At 34.5% G+C, this 19264-nt stretch overlaps 3 protein-coding genes across 6 annotated transcripts in view; 1 reads left to right on the top strand and 2 right to left on the bottom strand.

The window, feature by feature from the left end:
• Positions 1-975: 975 nt before the first annotated feature.
• LOC111396729 (type I inositol polyphosphate 5-phosphatase 12-like) lies at positions 976-6357 on the top strand. Of its 2 annotated transcripts, XM_023023212.1 has the most exons (12): positions 976-1659; positions 1888-2242; positions 2522-2774; positions 2912-3722; positions 3835-3959; positions 4144-4228; positions 4423-4588; positions 4691-4731; positions 4815-5082; positions 5167-5290; positions 5369-5729; positions 5842-6357. In XM_023023212.1, exons 1-12 carry the CDS (start codon positions 1126-1128, stop codon positions 6103-6105), a joined length of 3387 nt encoding a protein of 1128 aa, XP_022878980.1. In that variant the 5' UTR covers positions 976-1125; the 3' UTR covers positions 6106-6357. The 2 variants fall into 2 exon arrangements, with proteins under 2 accessions (XP_022878980.1, XP_022878979.1); XM_023023211.1 differs by having other exon boundaries at positions 4423-4731.
• A 1560-nt stretch (positions 6358-7917) lies between these two features.
• Positions 7918-12119, bottom strand: LOC111396728 (ankyrin repeat-containing protein At5g02620-like). Of its 3 annotated transcripts, XM_023023208.1 has the most exons (5): positions 11735-12119; positions 11633-11655; positions 10595-11149; positions 9502-9911; positions 8274-9134 (listed from the first exon to the last, which is right to left on the bottom strand). In XM_023023208.1, exons 3-5 carry the CDS (start codon positions 11052-11054, stop codon positions 8274-8276), a joined length of 1731 nt encoding a protein of 576 aa, XP_022878976.1. In that variant the 5' UTR covers positions 11055-11149; positions 11633-11655; positions 11735-12119. The 3 variants fall into 3 exon arrangements, with proteins under 3 accessions (XP_022878978.1, XP_022878976.1, XP_022878977.1); XM_023023209.1 differs by lacking the exon at positions 11633-11655; XM_023023210.1 differs by lacking the exons at positions 11633-11655; positions 11735-12119 and having other exon boundaries at positions 7918-9134; positions 10595-11054.
• The window catches only part of LOC111397788 (polygalacturonase-like), a 25488-nt gene continuing 17309 nt past the window's right edge, over positions 11086-19264 (bottom strand). Inside the window, exons 5-6 of the mRNA XM_023024768.1 lie at positions 11735-11834; positions 11086-11149 (exon numbers count right to left, since the gene is read on the bottom strand). Coding sequence (XP_022880536.1) covers positions 11086-11149; positions 11735-11834 — 164 coding nt within the window. The remainder of the gene's footprint in view (positions 11150-11734; positions 11835-19264) is intronic.

The following is a 19264-nucleotide window of genomic DNA, read 5'->3' as shown; positions in this document are numbered from 1 at the left end:
GTTTTCGATTTGCATGTAATATTATTTTATGGAAGATTCCGTGGTTGAAAATAGGAAAGAGAAAAATGGAATGTAATGAAATTTAATGGGGGCCAAACGGAAGCACTGTGTAATGATCACAATTAATTATGAATAGCATTACTCTTTATCTGAAAAAAGTAAAGTTGCAAAGTTTGGCAGTTGAAAGTCTATCGAATGGAATGTCAATTGTTGATAAACACTTAATGAAAAAGTGTTAAAAAAAAAGTTCACAAAATTAATTTTGAAAAATTAGGGTCAGGCTCTGATAGCTTTTATTTAGTTTGGTTTTGGATTGAGGTTTTATTCCTTATCCTAAATATATGAATTTGAGACGTCACAGGTTAGAAATCATCAATGTGAATCTTAAAATTGCATGTGACTTTCATAAGATTTAAAATTGAAAGTTGTCAAATTACTTAACCTCCAATAATAAATAACGTGCGATTTTAACGTGATGGTCCTTACACATGCAAATTCACATAATTAAATAAATTAGGAAATAAAATATTAGGAACCTGTTTGAACCACTTTACTTGGAAAAAATACATTCTGAAACGGTGATTGGACATTATTTTAATTATACATTCTTCAATGAAATATTATTACACGCAAATTTAATTTTTTTATTATTTTATTATTTTTAAACCACATTTTCATCAATAGAATATTCGAAAATGTATTTTTATGAAAATAATATCGCTCAAACAAGGGCTAATTTTCAAGTTTAATGACCTCAATGCTTCATGACTATTCTAATCCTACTTTTTCCCTAAAAAATGTATTATGAAAACATAATCCTAAATTGGGTCCGCCAGTGTTAAAGCTCATCAGTGGTCACAAGAGGTCACTTGTTTACTTATAAGTAATTCTTTCCTCAAAAAAAGTGAAACATCATATGATTACCTAGGAAAATTTGAACATTCTTGTCCGTAAACTGCCAGCATCTTTCGCCTCTCCAACAACTTCCCTCTCTTTGCTCTAACGCTCCCTCTCTATTAGTTTCTCATTCATATATTTTTGACTTTTTCTCTCTCAATTTCTTCAATCTCACTTTCCCTTAATATCAAGAAAATAAACATGTAATTGTATTCATAATCCTAAACGATGGATGAACATTTGGAAGAAGATGACAGGACAGTTCTTGCAGGTCTAACTGACGCGCCACCGCATAAGAAAGCGTATTCATACAGCCAGCAGTTGAGAACCGAATCAAGCACCAGCTATAAGCGCCACCAGATACGCAAACACAGCCTTGATGAAACTGAAATTTTGAGCAGCCAACCCAGCAATGATTATTCTTCTGATGAAGAAGATTTTTATCCATATTCTACTACTACCAGCATTAACACCACCGCCAGTGGTGGTGGTTGCGGCAGCTGCAGAATGGGAATTGCAAGCGGATCGATGAGCGATCACCACGAGGATTACCACCTTAATTTGAGCCAGAAAATTAATGATTTGGGATTGGGAGATGGTGGTGCATTGGATGAATCTCGTGATCTTCCCCAGCTGCCATTGCCGGAGTTTATGGCGGCTGGTGGTGGAGTTGGGATGTTTAAGGTGCCCATCAGGGCGGCGGTGCACCCTGCGCGGCCGTCCTGTCTTGAGCTTAGGCCTCACCCTCTAAGAGAAACACAGGTAGCATAAATAAAATCAAATGGCTTGGTGCATATGAACAGGCTCCGCCACTCCATGTGTGCATGATTTTATGTCGAATAACTGAGATTTCAATGCGATGAACTGCAGAGAATTTTGTTTCCTGCATGTGTTTCTATTCAATATTCTAAAGTTTTTGAATATTCTTACATTATTGAATGTCGATTACTGTCTTTAGGAAATGAAATAGAATCCCTTAACCTTTTGCAGGGTGGAAAGTTTTTGAGGACGATAGTTTGTACTGAAACTCAATTGTGGGCAGGACAAGAATCCGGAGTTAGAGTGTGGAATTTATCAGATGCATACTTACCTGGGACTGGGATAGGGGGAAGGGCTCGAAGAGGGGACGAGGATGCTGCTCCATTTCACGAAGCAGTCAATACATCACCAACTATATGTATGAAGGTTGATCTCGGGAGTAAGTTAATTTGGAGCGGTCACAAGGATGGTAAGATAAGGTCCTGGAAAATGGACCAAAATTATTCGATCGATGCTCCTTTCAAGGAAGGCCTCTCTTGGCAGGCACATCGAGGTCCAGTACTTTCCTTGGCAGTTTCTTCTTATGGTAACTCCTTTTCACCTCGGCATACACAATGAAAATGTTGCTGCGTTATTTTGCCAATCATGATACAGTGCCAGAATCATTGACATAATGCCATATGAATTCTATCATTGGACTCTTTAAAATAAAGTCATCTTCTCTATCATATCATTTTCCGCCACTGCTTCTGTCACCATTCATTTGGCAAAGCAGCATAATTCTTATTTTTATTCATGTTTACTAACATCTTCCGAATGATTTAACTATACTGTCGTCATCTGCAATTTTATGGCCTGGATCCAGGTGATCTATGGACAGGTTCTGAGGGTGGATTTATAAAGGTCTGGCCGTGGGAATCTATTGAAAAATCTCTATCGCTATCAGCAGAGGAAAGACGCATGGCTGCTTTATTGGTGGAGCGGTCATCCATTGATCTCAGAAGCCAAGTTACTGTTAATGGTGTTTGTAATATTTCATCTTCGGATGTTAAGTGTCTCTTGTCTGATAATGTCAGAGCCAAAATCTGGGCAGCTGGATCTTTATCCTTCTCATTATGGTACGTTTGTCGCTTCAAGTAGTCTCCACTCACTGATATACTTCAACAATTATGCTTAAACCTTATTTTCTTCCTATTTACTTGGTTGGTGAAAATTAAAATACTGGATTACAATCTTAATGGTTGAGAAAATGCAGGGATGCTCGTACAAGGGAACTTCTGAAAGTATTTAATATGGATGGACAGATAGAGAACCGTGTTGACATGTCATCAGTTCAAGAACAAGCAGTTGACGATGAGATGAATGTTAAGTTTGTTGCCAAATCCAAAAAGGAGAAATCCCAAAGTAGTTTTCTGCAGCGGTCACGAAATGCTATAATGGGTGCTGCAGATGCTGTCCGTCGAGTTGCAACAAGGGGCGCGGGGGCTTTCGTTGAAGATACTAAAAGAACAGAAGCAATAGTGCTTGCTGAAGATGGAATGATTTGGTGTGGATGCTCAAATGGACTTTTAGTCCAATGGGATGGAAACGGAAATCGCTTGCAAGAAATGAATCGTCTTTCCAATAGCGTTCTATGTTTTTGCACTCATGGGTCGAGAATATGGGTTGGCTATGCAAGTGGCATGGTTCAAGTCTTGGATATCGAAGGAAATTTAATTGCCGGTTGGGTTGCTCACAATGGCCCTGTTATAAAATTAGTAATTGGAAATGGTTACATTTTCAGCTTGGCATCTCATGGCGGTATACGTGGTTGGAATATCTCTTCTCCCGGACCTATTGATAGCATTTTAGGTCCTGCATTAGCCGAGAAAAAAGACACGTACATGAGATTTAAGAACATCAAAATTTTAGTAGGCACATGGAATGTTGGTCAAGGAAGAGCCACTCATGATGCTCTTATGTCATGGTTAGGTTCTGCTGTAAAAGATGTTGACATTGTTGTTGTTGGGTTACAAGAAGTGGAAATGGGTGCAGGCTTCCTTGCAATGTCTGCAGCAAAAGAAACTGTAAGCTGTCAATAGACTTCCTATACATATTTCATACGTAAATCTTGGGATGCTGATTATTTTCTATTATTCGTTTATCGTGCTTTCTTAAAGCTGTTGCAATCCATTGTAGGTAGGACTTGAAGGAAGTTCTGTCGGGCAATGGTGGCAGGACCATATTGGCAAGGCTTTGGATGAAGGGTCGACTTTTGAGCGCACAGGGTCCAGGCAACTTGCTGCCTTACTCATAGCTATCTGGTAAGGTTTTTATTGGAAGTATCTATTTCCAATTATTTTTTGGTAGCAAATCATACCATATGATATAAATCTCTCAGAGTCTAGAAAATTTTATTTTTCCAGCTACCAATATATTTCGACTTAACGGGATTCTACTTAATTAAATTTTGTTTTGTCGATTGTTTGATGATTACCTGTGTCCCAGGGTGAGAAAGGCTCTTAGAACACACGTAGGAGACCTCGATGTTGGAGCAGTTGCATGTGGTTTAGGACGTGCAATTGGTAATAAGGTAAGATTATTGAACAAAAGCACTTTTCATTATAGATACTATAAAAATGTTCATTGTGAATTTGGTGCTATTCGGCTAAATGTCCAAGAATGTTGTTGTGCAATAACCATTATAGTCCCATTCATCTGATAATGCTTAAATTTCATCAAAAAATTGCTGGTTCAGCAATATGATCGGATAATATTTGCATGTAGGGTGGTGTAGGTTTGAGGTTGAGAGTATATGATCGGATAATGTGTTTCGTAAATTGCCACTTTGCTGCACATTTGGAAGCCGTTAATCGCAGGAATGCGGATTTTAATCATATATTTCGAACAATGACTTTCACTCGCTCGACTAACCTCCTTCAAGGTGCTGCTGGTATGCTGCCATACCTGTTCTTATCTTGCTCTCTTGTCTTCTCCACATATTTATTCTGGCTGCTTTATTATTCTGGCTTCCCATGGATCCTCTCTATTGCAGCTGGCGTCTCGTCTTCTTCACAGATGCTTCGTGGTACAAATGTACGTATACTATAATTCGTAACTGAGTTAGGCATTTTCGTTTCATTTTCTTAATTTGAGTAAGGATGGTCCTTTTTGTATAGGCTGTTCCAATTAAACCTGATGAAGGGAAGCCTGATCTTGCTGAAGCTGATCTGATCATCTTCACTGGTGATTTCAATTATCGACTTTTTGGCATAACTTACGATGAAGCGAGGGATTTTGTTTCCCAACGATGCTTTGATTGGCTTCGAGAGAAAGATCAGCTGAGGGCAGAAATGAAAGCTGGTAAAGTTTTCCAAGGAATGCGAGAGGCACTCATCAGATTTCCTCCAACATACAAGTTTGAAAAAGGAAAACCAGGTTTAGGAGGTAATGTTAAATCATTCATAACATAATATTGGATTTAAGTATTGATTCAAAGTACTAAATACCAAAATACTTGCTTATGATTAGGCTATGATTCGGGTGAGAAGAAACGAATCCCTGCTTGGTGCGATAGAGTACTATATCGAGATAATCGGGGAACTCAAACAGAAGGATGCAGCGTAGAGTGCCCTGTAGTTGCTTCCATAGTACAGTGCGTGAGATGATTTTTTTTCTTGTCTTTTGTTCTGTAATTTTGTATTTATGCCTTTCACTCTACACTATATCACAGATACGAGGCTCGCATGGATGTGACTGAAAGTGATCATAAACCTGTACGCTGCAAGTTAAACGTGGACATTGCCCATGTTGACAGATCAGTGAGGAGACAAGAGTTTGGAAAAATACTCAAGTCCAATGGCGAAATCAGGGCTTGCCTTGAAGCACTATGCTTCGTGCCAGAAACAACTATTAATATAGACCAAATAGTGCTCCAGAACCAAGACAATTACAGTTTGAAGATCACCAACAAGAGTGGAGAAGACTTGGCCTTTTTCCAAATCTTGTGTGAAGGTCAGTTCACCATAAAGGAGGACAAACCAGCCTCTGATTATTGCCCCAGAGGTTCACTTGGTTTTCCCCGTTGGCTTGAGGTAGTTTCTGATTCCTCATTGCAAGATTTATTTGTGTCAATATTAAGCTTACTTAAAGCTATGACTTTACAAGTTCCATTTATGTAAATATTAAGCCTACTTTTGGATTTAGGTCACACCTGCAGCTGGCATGATAAAACCTGATGAAGTTGCTGAGATATCTGTACGTCACGAAGAGTTCTATAAACTGGACGAGCGTGTTGATGGGATTCCACAAAGCTGGTGGTCCGAAGACACTAGAGATAAGGAAGTGATTTTGCTCGTGGTTGTAAAGGGCGGTTGCTCGACCAAAACAAAAACTCATCGAATAAGTGTTTGGCATCGCTTCTCGGGAAGCTCTTGTCGCATTGATCAAAAAGGTAATAATTCAAGATGACACCAAATTAGTTCCAACCATGGATCTGCACTTTGACATGAAAACCGTGCTTCCAAGCATCAAACACACATGTTTAACCTACATAAGTAGATAGTTTCTTCGTGTAAATACTCGTGAACTATCTATGTCTTGAAGCTTGATTTGTGACAAAAGGTTTGGTATAGGCTTCAGATTTATGTCATTTTTTGTAATTTTTAGTGCTGATGAACTTTTCCTCTTTCATTTCTTTCAATTCTTTGATTGAAAAGTGAAGCTTTGTTTCAAGGCAAGTAGTAATTTAGTAGACAATTTTTCACTCCACAGAAAGAAATCCTATCTAATGCCTTTTAACTTCTGGGGATATAGTTACTTGAGTTTCTGTAACTGCTACTTGTATTGCATGAATATTGAGAATTTTATTTTTTCATTGGAAAATTGAAAAGTTTGAGACCAAAGTGTCAAGAAACATAGGTCAAAGACCTCATTGCTACATTATCCAGAGATGGAGGACTACCTCTGTAATTCTCCCTCATATTATCAGTATGGTAAGTTCATGCTGCATACAAGGGCATTATAGGTATGGTAATGACATATTCATAAAAGGGTGCATGGTCCACTAGGAGGGCATCAATGGATTCAAATGGAGGATTAAGTATTAGACCTAGCAAACTGTTCCCACAAATGTGGTTCGACAGGATTGTCATAAGCTCTGTGTGATCCATACTACTGAATGTGCACTAATGATGGTATCATATGCATTTATTATCGTTCTATCTTGTCCAAAGTCTTGTGTGTCCTTTTATCGAGCTTGCTAACCATGTGGGTGGAAGGCTGGTTTGAGGCTCTACGCTCGGGTAAGTTCATGCTGCATACAAGGGCATTATAGGTATGGTAATGACATATTCATAAAAGGGTGCATGGTCCACTAGGAGGGCATTAATGGATTCAAATGGAGGATTAAGTATTAGACCTAGCAAACTGTTCCCACAAATGTGGTTCGACAGGATTGTCATAAGCTCTGTGTGATCCATACTACTGAATGTGCACTAATGATGGTATCATATGCATATATTATCGTTTCTATCTTGTCCAAAGTCTTGTGTGTCCTTTTATCGAGCTTGCTAACCATGTGGGTGGAAGGCTGGTTTGAGGCTCTACGCTCATTGTGGGCTATCCATGGGTGCATATGGACACTCCATCTCAGGTACCTAGATATTCCTTATTTCATTTATGTTACAAAACCTTGTACTTGAAAGGCAATATTGCAACCACCTTACAAACTAAAATAAATGCTAATCGTTTTACTTGGTTTCCAACATTCTTTTTTTCCTCTAACCTCTTCAACTAACCTCTATTTGATACAAGTACAGAGACACACTAATGCCTAGACCGGATTTTGACATCATCAAATGCTATATTTTGAATTGATTATGAGCCCTTTTTACTAATGTTAAAAATTATAGTTATAAGCACATTTCTTAAATGATATTCGGAAAAGCACCATTCAATTATTTTTATATGGGGACAAGAAGATTCATGCATGAAAGTAGAAAGAGATGTCTATAGACTTTTCGTCGCGAAGCAAAATGTGTGTTGAAAACTAAATTTAAATAGCATTTTATTCTAAAACAATTTATAAATTTGGACGCAAAATGACGTTGAAATTAAATCTAAAGATATAGACCATCCCTAATTCAGACTCTGAAGCATGCAGCAAGCATTTAGTCGAGGAAACAAAACAGAGTAACTTCCAAACCAAGTATTTGATCCAAACATAACCAGATGAATCTTTGCCGCTGGAAACATTTCAGAATACAGTGTTGAACAAATCTAGATAACTGGAAAAAAAGAGTAAAACTTAGCATTAAAATAACTTACATTCACAAGTACGATCATTTTCAAAAATATGTAATATCAGTTACAAATTTCAGCCATCTGCTTATACATCTATTTTGCAGAATCCTAGATAGATTTCCACGGAATAATGACTATATTATAATAATCTCTCAGCGTGTTGAACTGAGTGGACAGTCGAAATTGCCGTCCCATACAAGTTCCTGTACTGGTTAGTATTCAGGATGGCAAATATAATCCAGCATCAGCAACTTTACAGAACATAGAGATTACTGCAGCAGTGTAGTAGCCATTCTTTTAACTTTGAAAGGCCTTCCTCATTTGCAAATTCGTCCCTAAACAGCATACATTCTCTTGTGTCGTTCACTGTACATCTCAGGATCTGATACCATGGACATTGAAAACGAACGCGAGAGAGTACTGTTTTTCCTTAAGTTCCTCATCCTTGAATCTTCCAGCCTATGCCGAACTACACAGTAGCACATCGAGCCAATTGTAGTCAGCATTATTGTACTTCCAATAGCTGTTGCATATATGGCAAGCCACCTTTCATGAGGTCCAACTACGATATAGGCAAGAGAAATAAAAGCAATTGAAATGAACAGGCAAGCCGACCACATTAGCTTGTTAATCACAAACATGAGTTGTTTCTTTGCCTTTTGTTCAATCACAACCACTGATGTCTGTACGACGACAACAGCTAGTGAGATGAATAAAGCAAAGCTATCAAATAGAAAGAAAATTATGAAAGCTGCACTTTTCGCTATGTGGGCTTGCCCCAAAGAATACCCTTTTGTTTTCTCCTCGACATATTGACCAGGTACAGTGAATATTGCAGCAAAAGCAACAGTAGCAATAAGGACCGCGACGACAGTAGCAGAATTGATGGCATTATTAAGGCCCTCAATGTGAAGCTTCTTCACTTTCTTTGCAATTTTCCGCACCCGGAAGCCGGTCTGTCGGCTCTGTTGGAGTTGGGACTGGACGTCATGCTTTATATCACTAACAGTCTGCTTGAGTTGTTTTGCAGCACTTTGGGGTTTCCCATGATCTTTAGAATGGATAGCTCCGGCTTCCCTTAAAATGGCTGCAATTTCTGGAGATCCAGACTTCTCAGCAATATCAAGAGGTGTCTCCCCGGCACTATTAGTCGCATTGACATCAATACCCTCAGCAGTTAATAGACATTGTACAATCTGCCATGGCATAGGACCAATTTCAGTGTATTTTTTATTCTTTTCCATTTAAATCTGGCAGTGCTTTGTCATTGACAAAACTCTCTTTCATGGGTAACACTAGAGTTCATGATATGTGCCATGGAAAATTTGGCCTCAGAATAAAACATCATGTACTTAATCAAAGATGCAACGTCATGATATTTAAGAGAAATACATTTTTAAATCACCACAAACTTAATCATCTGGAAGAGTTAGTAACATCAGTACCAAGTACCCTGCTTGTTAATGCATCTATTTTATATGGTATTCGCTCCTAAATGCAACACTTGGTGCACTTGTGCAGGTCATGCTATAATGGAGAGTAAGTTCAATACAAAGTACAAACCTGAGTTCGGCCCTTCTTTGTTGCTATATGTAGTGCAGTATTTCCCTTATTATCTTCCAATCCCAGTACAGAGGGATCAGGTTTTATTAACTCTGTCACGATCTCAACATTTTGTCCCTTGACAGCCATGTGCAGTGCTGTTTGTCCTTTTCTATCAGTCCAAAAGCCTATAGTAGGATCCTTGTTTAACAGTGATTTAAGAGCTTCCAAGTGGCCCATTCTTGCAGCTGTATGAAGCACAGTCTTGCCATTATTTTTTGCAATCTTGGCGAGGTTGGAATCTGTATCCAGAAGCAGATTTACCACATCGATGTGACCCTGAGCAGCAGCTGTATGCAATGCAGTCGAATTCGATGAATCTGTAGTCATGACCAGGTTTGGGAAGAAACGCGAGAGTTCCTTGAGCACATCTGCACCATTTAAGAAACATACTTCAGCAAGACAATAGGCGAAGGAGCAACCAAACTTGATGTATATCCAGATCTCCAAAGTGACATCTTTTTCTTTATGTTTCCCCACCATACTTAAATGTCTACACTCACATATGCTTTTAATCGGGTAGGGACTCCAATTACAAAACCATAACCATCCGGGATCTTTGCATGAGAACAGGATTTGCATAGAAATGTGAAATTGCCGCTTCAATAAGATACATTTTACCAGCGAAAGATGCTAACAACACATTTTTTGACCTTCAAATTACAAGGTAGTAGCCAATATAGTTACATGATCTTTATTAATTCAAGAGTTGAATAAAATTAGGGGCTGTTGTGGACTAACCCCCAAAACTAGCGGCATGTAAAGAAAAACAAAGCCACGGATAATAATGTCGAGTGAAATGCAATTGGATTACTATGACAAGCGAGTGGAATATGCAAGAGGATAGCATATACTTTTGACCCAAAAAAAAAAATAATAAAAAAAAAATAAAACAACTCCAGACAAGTAGAATATATACAGAGTCAAACAACTTCTCCACAGAAAATGTGATACTATATTCTCGCACGAAGCACCAGGAAAACTCAATTAAGAATCATCTAAATTCAATTCATCCAAATTACATAGTGAAAAATGAAAAAGATAAAAAACTCACCAATATGACCCTGCTTAGCAGCCACATGGTATGGATCGTAGCCATTATTGGCTACAATAGAGGCAGTTTCAACATCAGAATGTCTTAAGAACTCTCCAACGATCAAAGCATGTCCATTCTCTGCTGCGATATATAATGGAGTCTCACCCTCTTGATTCTTATTTGACAGCAAATCTTTTATTCCATTATTGATATTCTCAAACTTCTGAAAAATTTCTCTCACCTTCCCCAAATTCCCAGCTCGTGCAGCGAGATGAAGGGGTGAATCCCCACGTTTCCCAGGCGAATCCTTGCTCCTTTTCCTCTCTCCACCAAAACTTATCTGTCTCTCCATTGCTATCCTAAAACTCTTCTGCTTTTCTATTAAACCCCTAAAGCTTTTCTGCTTCTCCATTACGCCGTTGCGAAAACTTTGTTGTTTTTCCATTTTTGGACTCCGAAAACTACTCTGTTTCTCCATTATCGCATAGAAATCTTGAAAAAATCCAAAATCACACTGATAGGATCCCCTGCTGCTGGCCGACAAACTGCCCTGCTGTTGCTACTGATACAGTCCTGTAGATTGGTTAGGAAACAGATGTTGTAAATGATTAAGTAAAACTGAAGATGTACATGTGGAAGTATAACTCTGTATTTGTACTTCTTATTATACTGAAATGATAAAGAACAGAAATGATAAATTCCCAGGTATTCGAGAGGCCTTGGTTCTCTCCCCTATTTTCTCAACATCTCACTCCATACCCTCTCCCAGATCCCCTTATTACATTTATAGAGATTCAACTATACTCCTATTCCCCTTCTACCCCTTTGTTAACTAACTAGCGGAACACTCTAGAATATTGAATGAATAACAAATTTGAACGGAATAATTTGCAAGAGTGATTATTATTGGAGGTGGGGTTCTATCACACACTTCTTAGCTAATGAAAATCCTAACCCCCACCCTTTTAATTTTTCAGTAACTATAATTTTTTCACCATTATCAGGTGCAATTGATGAAAAAACCTCAAACTCTGTATAAAATCAAAGAAAATTCACCTGATTTACATATCAAAAAGCCCCTGACAACAAAGAATAGGAGTTGTTAATTGAGACTCATTCTTAATGAAAACTTGGGAAAAAAACCAACGATAAGATTACCTGGGTTTCTTGTATTGGCACAAAGGTAAAACTTGAACTTCAGCAATCACTCCAAAACTCAAAAGAATCACCTTTTCATTGAACCCACAAAATCCACAAGCTGAAATCAAGAAAATCCAGTTGATTCTGCCTGATTGAAGAACCCTTAAGACTAAAGATTGAGAATTTCTCTGAGAAATAGAGAGCCCCAAAAAAATATCAGGAACAGAAAACACCACCCACTTATAGTATAGAATAATTTACATGGTATAGTTGTTATAAAAACACAATTATTTGAGTAAACAGTAACTTCCTATGCTACTTTAGTTTTTTGTTGGGTTGTGCATATTCATTCTTGCAATTATATTGTAGATATCTTTTCTTTATTGGCTGCCATGGAAGTGCAGAAAAAGGCAGAAACAGGAGGCTGTTGGCACATTGCAATAAGGTAAGGTAAGGTGGGGTCCTCCACAGATAATCAAATTAAAGCAGATTCTTTTCTACTGCTATTTGGAAATCCCATGCTATTATCTTTATTTTATAATTCTACAGCCATATCCTCGAAGCACTAGTTAAACTCTTCGGCTAGTTGCATTCAGGACAATATTTACTTAGGCCATCTCCAACCACAATACCATTGCACCATTTTGCACCATTTTTTGGTGCAAAATTGCTCCAACACAACATCAAACTTTGCACCATTTTGCACCAAAATGGTGCAAGTGTAAAATGCCAATTTTGCCCTTATTTTACATTTCCCAAATAAATTTGTTGAGGGTATTTATGTAATTTGTGCTATATATTTTTTAATAAAATAAATTATTATTATTTTTATTAATATTAATAATTATTTGTGTTTAAAATAAATTTTAAATGTAAGACATAATAATTAATTAATTAATTAAAAGACGAAAATAATTTAAAATACATCAAACACGATTAATTATTTATTTATTTAGTAATTTATGTATTTCTGAAATAATTAAATAAATAATATTTCAAATAAGTAGATTATAAAGAATAAAAAAAGGGAAGAAAATGGTTAAATACTGTTCATTTGGTGTAATTTTTGGTGTAATGGTTGGAGATGAATTTTAGTTTGGTGTAAGATTTGGTGCAAAATTTGGTGCAAAATGGTGCAAAATTTGGTGCTGGGTTGGAGATGGCCTAACCCGTTTGGTAGTCATTTTTTCAAAATGTATTTTTTTCTTTTTTCTTTTCAATCATACATTATTTATTAAAATAATATTACACATAAATAAATAAAAAATTTTATTTTTCAACCACACATTTCACATCAATTTACTATTCTAAAATACATTTTTTTACATAAAAATATTTATCAAGCACCCCCTTATTGTCTTCAATTGAGATTTTGATGGATTTAATTTTAAATTTTAAAATTTAAGCGTTCTTAATTGAAAACTTAATAAAGTTCATTAAAATCTAGGTGTTCTAAATTGAGATTTTAGTGAATTTCAATAATTTTTTTTTTATCTTTATTTATTTATTTATTTTTTAAATTTAGGTATCCTTAATAACTCATGGATTTATAAGTATAGAACTGTGACCCAAATTTCATTAGGAATTAGTGTTTTTGATAAAGAGTCTTTGAAGAAGTCCAAAATATGGATTGGACATGATTTCGAGAAAGACGAGGTGCTCAAGCTCCACATCTGGAGTGATTTGAAGGTTTTTCTCCCAAGACGTAGTGCTTAAGCCTAGGAAATCAGTGCTCGAGTGATATCTTGGCCGCTCACTAGCCACTTGCTAGGACACTCGAGTGGAGGTGTTATCCTCCCAAGAACAGCTTTGCGATTCTGATGAATTTCTTGATTTCTATTTCATCTAAAATACTAGAATTTTTCGCTATTGTAGGTGAAGAAGTGAGTTGTTCTCGTGCATATGAATTTGCATGATGCCCTATAAGGTTTGATTAAATGCCTTCTACTTGAAATTTTAATGAAATCCTTTAAATTTTAGGTATTCTCAATAACACATGAATTATAAGTGTTAAATTGGAACCTAATTCCATCAAGAATTGATATTTTGGCTGAAAAAGTTATTGAAGAAGTCAAAATATGAATTTGATATGGTTTGGAAAGAGATCCACATCTAGGGGCCTAAGCGCCATTTGGAGTGATTTAGAAGTTTTTGTCTTGAGACGTAGTGTTCAAGCATTGCCTTGGTCGATCAAGTGGTGGTATTATCTGCCTAGAAATAGTTTCACAATTTTGATGAGTTTCATGATTCCTATTTCATCCAACACACTAGAATCGAGGTCCTATATATACTCCACGTTTTGTAGTCTCTTCATAACATTAATTAGTAACACATTAGATTTGGTTGAAATGCATCAAATCATTTAACTTGATCTTGATTTTTGATCTAATGAATTCTCCTTTTCTGTCTGCGATTTTTTCTCATTTTTTTATTTTCACATAAAATTTTGGTGTTCTTGTCCGTGTTTGATTTATTTCATTTTGCAATTATCTTGTTTCATTCACAACAATAAGGATTTCATTAACAGAAGAATTTTAAAAAATTTGGATGGATTTTAAACTTAAAAATACATATGCTTTTTTTTTTTTAATTTCATTATTTTTAATGAGATTCTTATGAATTTTTTGAAAATCTAATTTTTTTAAAGGGTGATTATATTACCACTATAATTTTTGCTAGTTAAACCACATTTAAATTGTAGTTAAGCTCCTTGATCTTTGCTTGTTATATCAATTATTTTTTTAATGTTTTTCATCGAATTCTTATATTAAACTTTTCAATAATTAGTACATCTTGTTATTAATGATTATTTATGTGAAAATATTTTATTTCTATGTTTTGAAATGAGGAAAAATATTTTTTTTTGTATTTTTTATTTGTTTATTTTATTTCAAATATGATGAAAAAATAAATTTTTATGCACTATTTTAACGGACTTTTTGTACGTAAACTGTTATCTCAAATATAAGATGTGTTAGCTAATGAAAAGTTTGAAAATTAAAATTGTCATGAAAAATTAATAAGGACATAAATATTATAATGAGTAAAATATTGAGAATCTTAAATGTAATTAAAATGTGGTGTAAAAATAAAAATTATTGTGTGAATATAATTATTCTATTTAAAAATTCATCAGAACCTCAGTACTTTTAATTATTAATAATCATGTAAATGAAAAATGATTTGAATTCAAGTAACGCATTATCTTCGAAAATCGTACAAGTATTGAATCTCGATGAAAAATGATGTAAGAAGAATTGTATGATTATGTTTAACAGAGTTTTAATTTCTAAACGAGATTACTATAAAATTTAAAAAAATAAATTCGGACATTGGAAGGAAAAAAAAAAGTGTCGAATTTACTAATAATAATCATTTACTGTCAAATTTTGGATAAAAATTACCATATCCTTGAGTTTATTATAATTAATTTTTTAGTTATGGTATCCAGCATATATAGATAAATAATCCTGTCAGCCGTCAGATGTAAGATTCTTTTCAACGGTCAACATGGGCTCCTGAATTAGACAAAAATGTTGTTTTCATTTGGCAAATTTACAGAAATACATCAGAGGAAATCCCCCCCGATGGTCGCTGAACTTTGCCAATTTTTCCTTGGAGGTCACTGAACTTCATTTCGTTTCTAAATGGTCACCGAACTTTGCCAAAATTTTCTAGGAGGTCACCGGACTTCACTTCGTCTCTAAATGGTCACCGAACTTTGCAAAAGGCCCCTGGGAGGTCACTGAACTTGTTATTCATGGGGTCCCATTTTGCAAAGTTGAGTGACCTCTAGGGGAATTTCGACAAAGTTCAGTGATCATTTAGGGATAAAGTGAAGTTCAGTGATCTCCTAGGGGATTTTGACAAAGTTCGGTGACTATTTAGGGACGAAGTGAAGTTCGTTGACCTCCTAGGGGAAATTGGCAAAGTTCGGTGACCATTGGGGGGATTTCCTCAATACATTAAGCTCTATTTTGTACTGTCAAAAAATATTGATCAAAACTTAAATCAAAATCAATAATTAATTTTTACCATACATTACATACGATTCACAACTTTTTAATCATACATTTCATCAATTTTTCATATTGTATAATTTTACAAATCTAATACAATGGTAAAAAAACCTATTGAGAATGTACATAAATGAACTTAAATATATAAGAACATTCAGAACGACGATAATACTAAAAAGTTTTTTAAGAGTTGGTTGTTGCTTTCCGTCCGATTCTTAGTCCAATTTGTGGATGGATAACTAATGTATTCCACTTATTTTAAAAAAATAAAAATCTGCAGTCGATTCTAATGCGGAACACAACCCTTGAGATGATTCGAAAAAAGATGAGATGTGTTTACCGATAAAGAAACCCTCAACTTCAATTGGTATTTCTTGATTATGACTTAGGAAAGCCGTAAGGAATATGCACACTTAAAACACCAAAAACATGTGAATCTTATTAACTGTATATATTATTTTTGAGTTTATTATTCTTAGTGATATTGACATGTACCTAAAAGATAAGAAAATAATGCAAGACAAAGACTTCTCCTAAACTAATTGACACTGCAATGTCGATAAGTTGTAAGCTGTGAGGTCAGCTTTGAATTTTCCATACTTGGAGTCAAAAATTATGACACAAATTCGAGGAGTTCAGTAATTTGGGTTGTTTGACCCCATTTTTCTATAAGAATTTATTTTGAAATAGTGTTATGATGGATAATATGTGGTTAAAAAATAATGAAAAGTTATGAATTTACGTGTAATATCATTTTATTAAAAAATGTATAGTTGAAATGTTGTCAAATCACTGTTGAAAAATGTATTTTAATGAAAAAATGGAGCTCAAACGAGGGCTGAGTGATGACANTATAGTTGAAATGTTGTCAAATCACTGTTGAAAAATGTATTTTAATGAAAAAATGGAGCTCAAACGAGGGCTGAGTGATGACATATAGATACAAGAGACATGGCAATACATAAATTATTAAAGATAAATATCTCACACGTCTCTTTTATTTATCGTATAATCATGTTCTAATTTTAAAATTGAATTAAACGTGACAACTAGATACTTGGTTTTCTTAAAGTAACAATGTTTTGAAAAGGTTAAAGTTCCAAATTTATGGATACTTTGGCTATCCATGGATTTTACTAGAGTAGATAGCGACGAGATTGTAAATATATCTGTTTGAAAAATTGAGAAAGAATGTACAAGTACAAGGTTTTTTACGAGCATACACCAAAAAGGGTGTCAAAATGGGTGAATTCGGTTGGACCGATTTTATGTATGCTCAGTACAGATCTGTATGTACTTGAAATCTACCCATGACACCTTGTTAGAAATTTTAACGATATGTAATTTAAAGACAATGCTACATTAACAAACCCATCTACAAAATGTTTGACAAACTCAAAAAGAGGCGGCCTCTTATTGAAGGGGCGACTGTACAATATTTTGTACATATATCTTTATCCATAATTTAAAAGAAAAAAGTTTGTGTTCATATTTTTTCGATTACATCATTAAGCAATTTGTAGAATATAAATAAATACTTCAGAAGTAAAACTTATTAGTATAGTACAATTTTTAAAATGATTAAGATCTACTTTAAGATTACTTTGGTTATCCAGGAATTTTATTTGAATAGACAATGATGAGACTATGAATTGCCAATTTGACAAATCGGAAAAAACAAATCTACAAGTATAATGACTAAACGAGTCAAATTTTCCATTTATATAAAGATCGAGAAACACGACATTTAAGGTCTAATCGAGTTTGAGCAAAACTACAATTATTGTTGTTGATCAAAGAAAATGATGAGCCCTGCATGTACTTTGTTAAATGCTCTATCGTTCATTCTAGAAGATGAATTGTGAAGTGAGGACCAATATTTAAAAAAAAAAAACCTATTTGATGTAACTTTTGAGAATGAATTTTGTCAAAAGCGATTCTCTAGAAGAAAAATAGTGAAAAGAGGACTATATATTTTGTGAAAAGTGATTTTTTTAGATAATACGTGATTAAAAAGTGGGAAATTTGAAAAAATGTAAATTAAAATAAATTTTAGGGAATATGTACTAATCTAGAGCATAGAATAAAAAAAGAAAAAAATAAATAAAAAAGAGGATTGGAGGAGGAAAGTTCCATATGATAGGAAACTCAGTGTGGTGAGTAGTTTTGACTTTTAATAAGGAGCCCTACTTCACGTGCCCTGTACGTATATCTTTTTCCTTCTATAAATCATTTAGAAATTAGAACCACCAACAAAATGTCAGAATTGTCAAAACCAAGATAGTAAGGCCAACCAAATTTATGTTTGACCAAGGAAATAATTAAAATATTAATTGGCTACATTACCAAAATTTCTTCCAAGTTTTTCATTTTAAGCCCTGTTTGAGCCCCATTACATGGAAAAATTAATGGGTGAAATAATATTTTTTTGAAAAATGAGCGATTGAAAAAGAATGAAAAGTTTTCGATTTACATGTAATATTATTTTATGGAAGATTGTGTGGTTGAAAATAGGAGAGAGAAAAATGAAATGTAATGTAATTTAATGTAATAGGGCTCAAACAGGAGCTAAATATGATCTAAATCAAGAGACTAGAGTAAAAGTGTCACAGTCAAGATGAATAATATCATTAATAAAATTTTGCAAGTATAGTAACAAAAATTGGTAATTTCATTTTTTGTCAACAAGCGAAATCTTAGTTGGGTTACTAAACTTTTTTCGATTCAATTTAGTCATTAAACATCAAATTAGTTTCATTTTGGGTCATCGAACTTTAATTTAATTCCGAATTTTATCATTGTGCCACCTTTCATCTTTCAAATTGAGAAAAACTGTTTAATTCATGGTCATAACTCAATGAGACTTCCTTGTAATGGTTGTGTCATGCCAATTTATTACTATGTCACGCGATTAGTGTTAAAATTAATTTTTTAATCTAAAATACATGACATAACCCTCATTTATCATTTTCATTTTCGTTTTAATGCATTGTAATTATGTAAGGTCAGTTACGATATACCTGCCAACTAAGTAGTCCCTGTCTCTTGAAGACATGATAGAATTTAAACTAAATTAAAGTATAGTTATCTAGTTCAGACAGAATAAATTTCAATGACGGCAAATGAAATTTTAATGCAACAATGGAAAAATGATTAAGAAAATACATATTTTTTAAAAATAAATTGAAAAAACCATACTTCGTTCATGAAAATAATTGGGAATAGATACCATTGAATGCAATATGAAGTACTATTTTTTTCATTTATGAATATCTGATGATAAAATATTTCCATTGCTCAAAGTTAATTATTAATGAAATTCTACATGAAAGTGATACAAAAGAAAAGGCAAGTCATGTGCACTCATGGAAGGAATCCAAGTCCACTTATTTAAAATATGAGTTGTTATTTGTAAGGATTATTGGAATTATTGAACATTCAGTTCATTGTTTGTTGTCCATATGTAAACTATCTTTCAATTTTAACATGAAGTTGAATTAATGATGATAATCATGTAAAAAAAAAAAAA

This window comes from Olea europaea, chromosome 7, assembly GCF_002742605.1.
Source record: "Olea europaea var. sylvestris chromosome 7, O_europaea_v1, whole genome shotgun sequence".
In the NCBI taxonomy this organism is placed as follows: domain Eukaryota; kingdom Viridiplantae; phylum Streptophyta; class Magnoliopsida; order Lamiales; family Oleaceae; genus Olea; species Olea europaea.
Note: the sequence above shows the minus strand (reverse complement) of the source record. Positions and strands in the feature narration are given on the sequence as shown.

Coding starts and splice junctions, on each gene's coding strand:
- LOC111396729 (XM_023023211.1), top strand. CDS start 1,126: ATGGATGAACATTTGGAAGAAGATGACAGGACAGTTCTTGCAGGTCTA. Junction 2,775..2,911: donor TCTTTATCCTTCTCATTATG/GTACGTTTGTCG, acceptor GAGAAAATGCAG/GGATGCTCGTACAAGGGAAC. Junction 4,229..4,422: donor GACGTGCAATTGGTAATAAG/GTAAGATTATTG, acceptor ATTTGCATGTAG/GGTGGTGTAGGTTTGAGGTT.
- LOC111396728 (XM_023023208.1), bottom strand. CDS start 11,054: ATGGAGAAACAGAGTAGTTTTCGGAGTCCAAAAATGGAAAAACAACAA. Junction 9,912..10,594: donor TGCTAAGCAGGGTCATATTG/GTGAGTTTTTTA, acceptor TAAATGGTGCAG/ATGTGCTCAAGGAACTCTCG. Junction 9,135..9,501: donor CAAAGAAGGGCCGAACTCAG/GTTTGTACTTTG, acceptor ATGCCATGGCAG/ATTGTACAATGTCTATTAAC.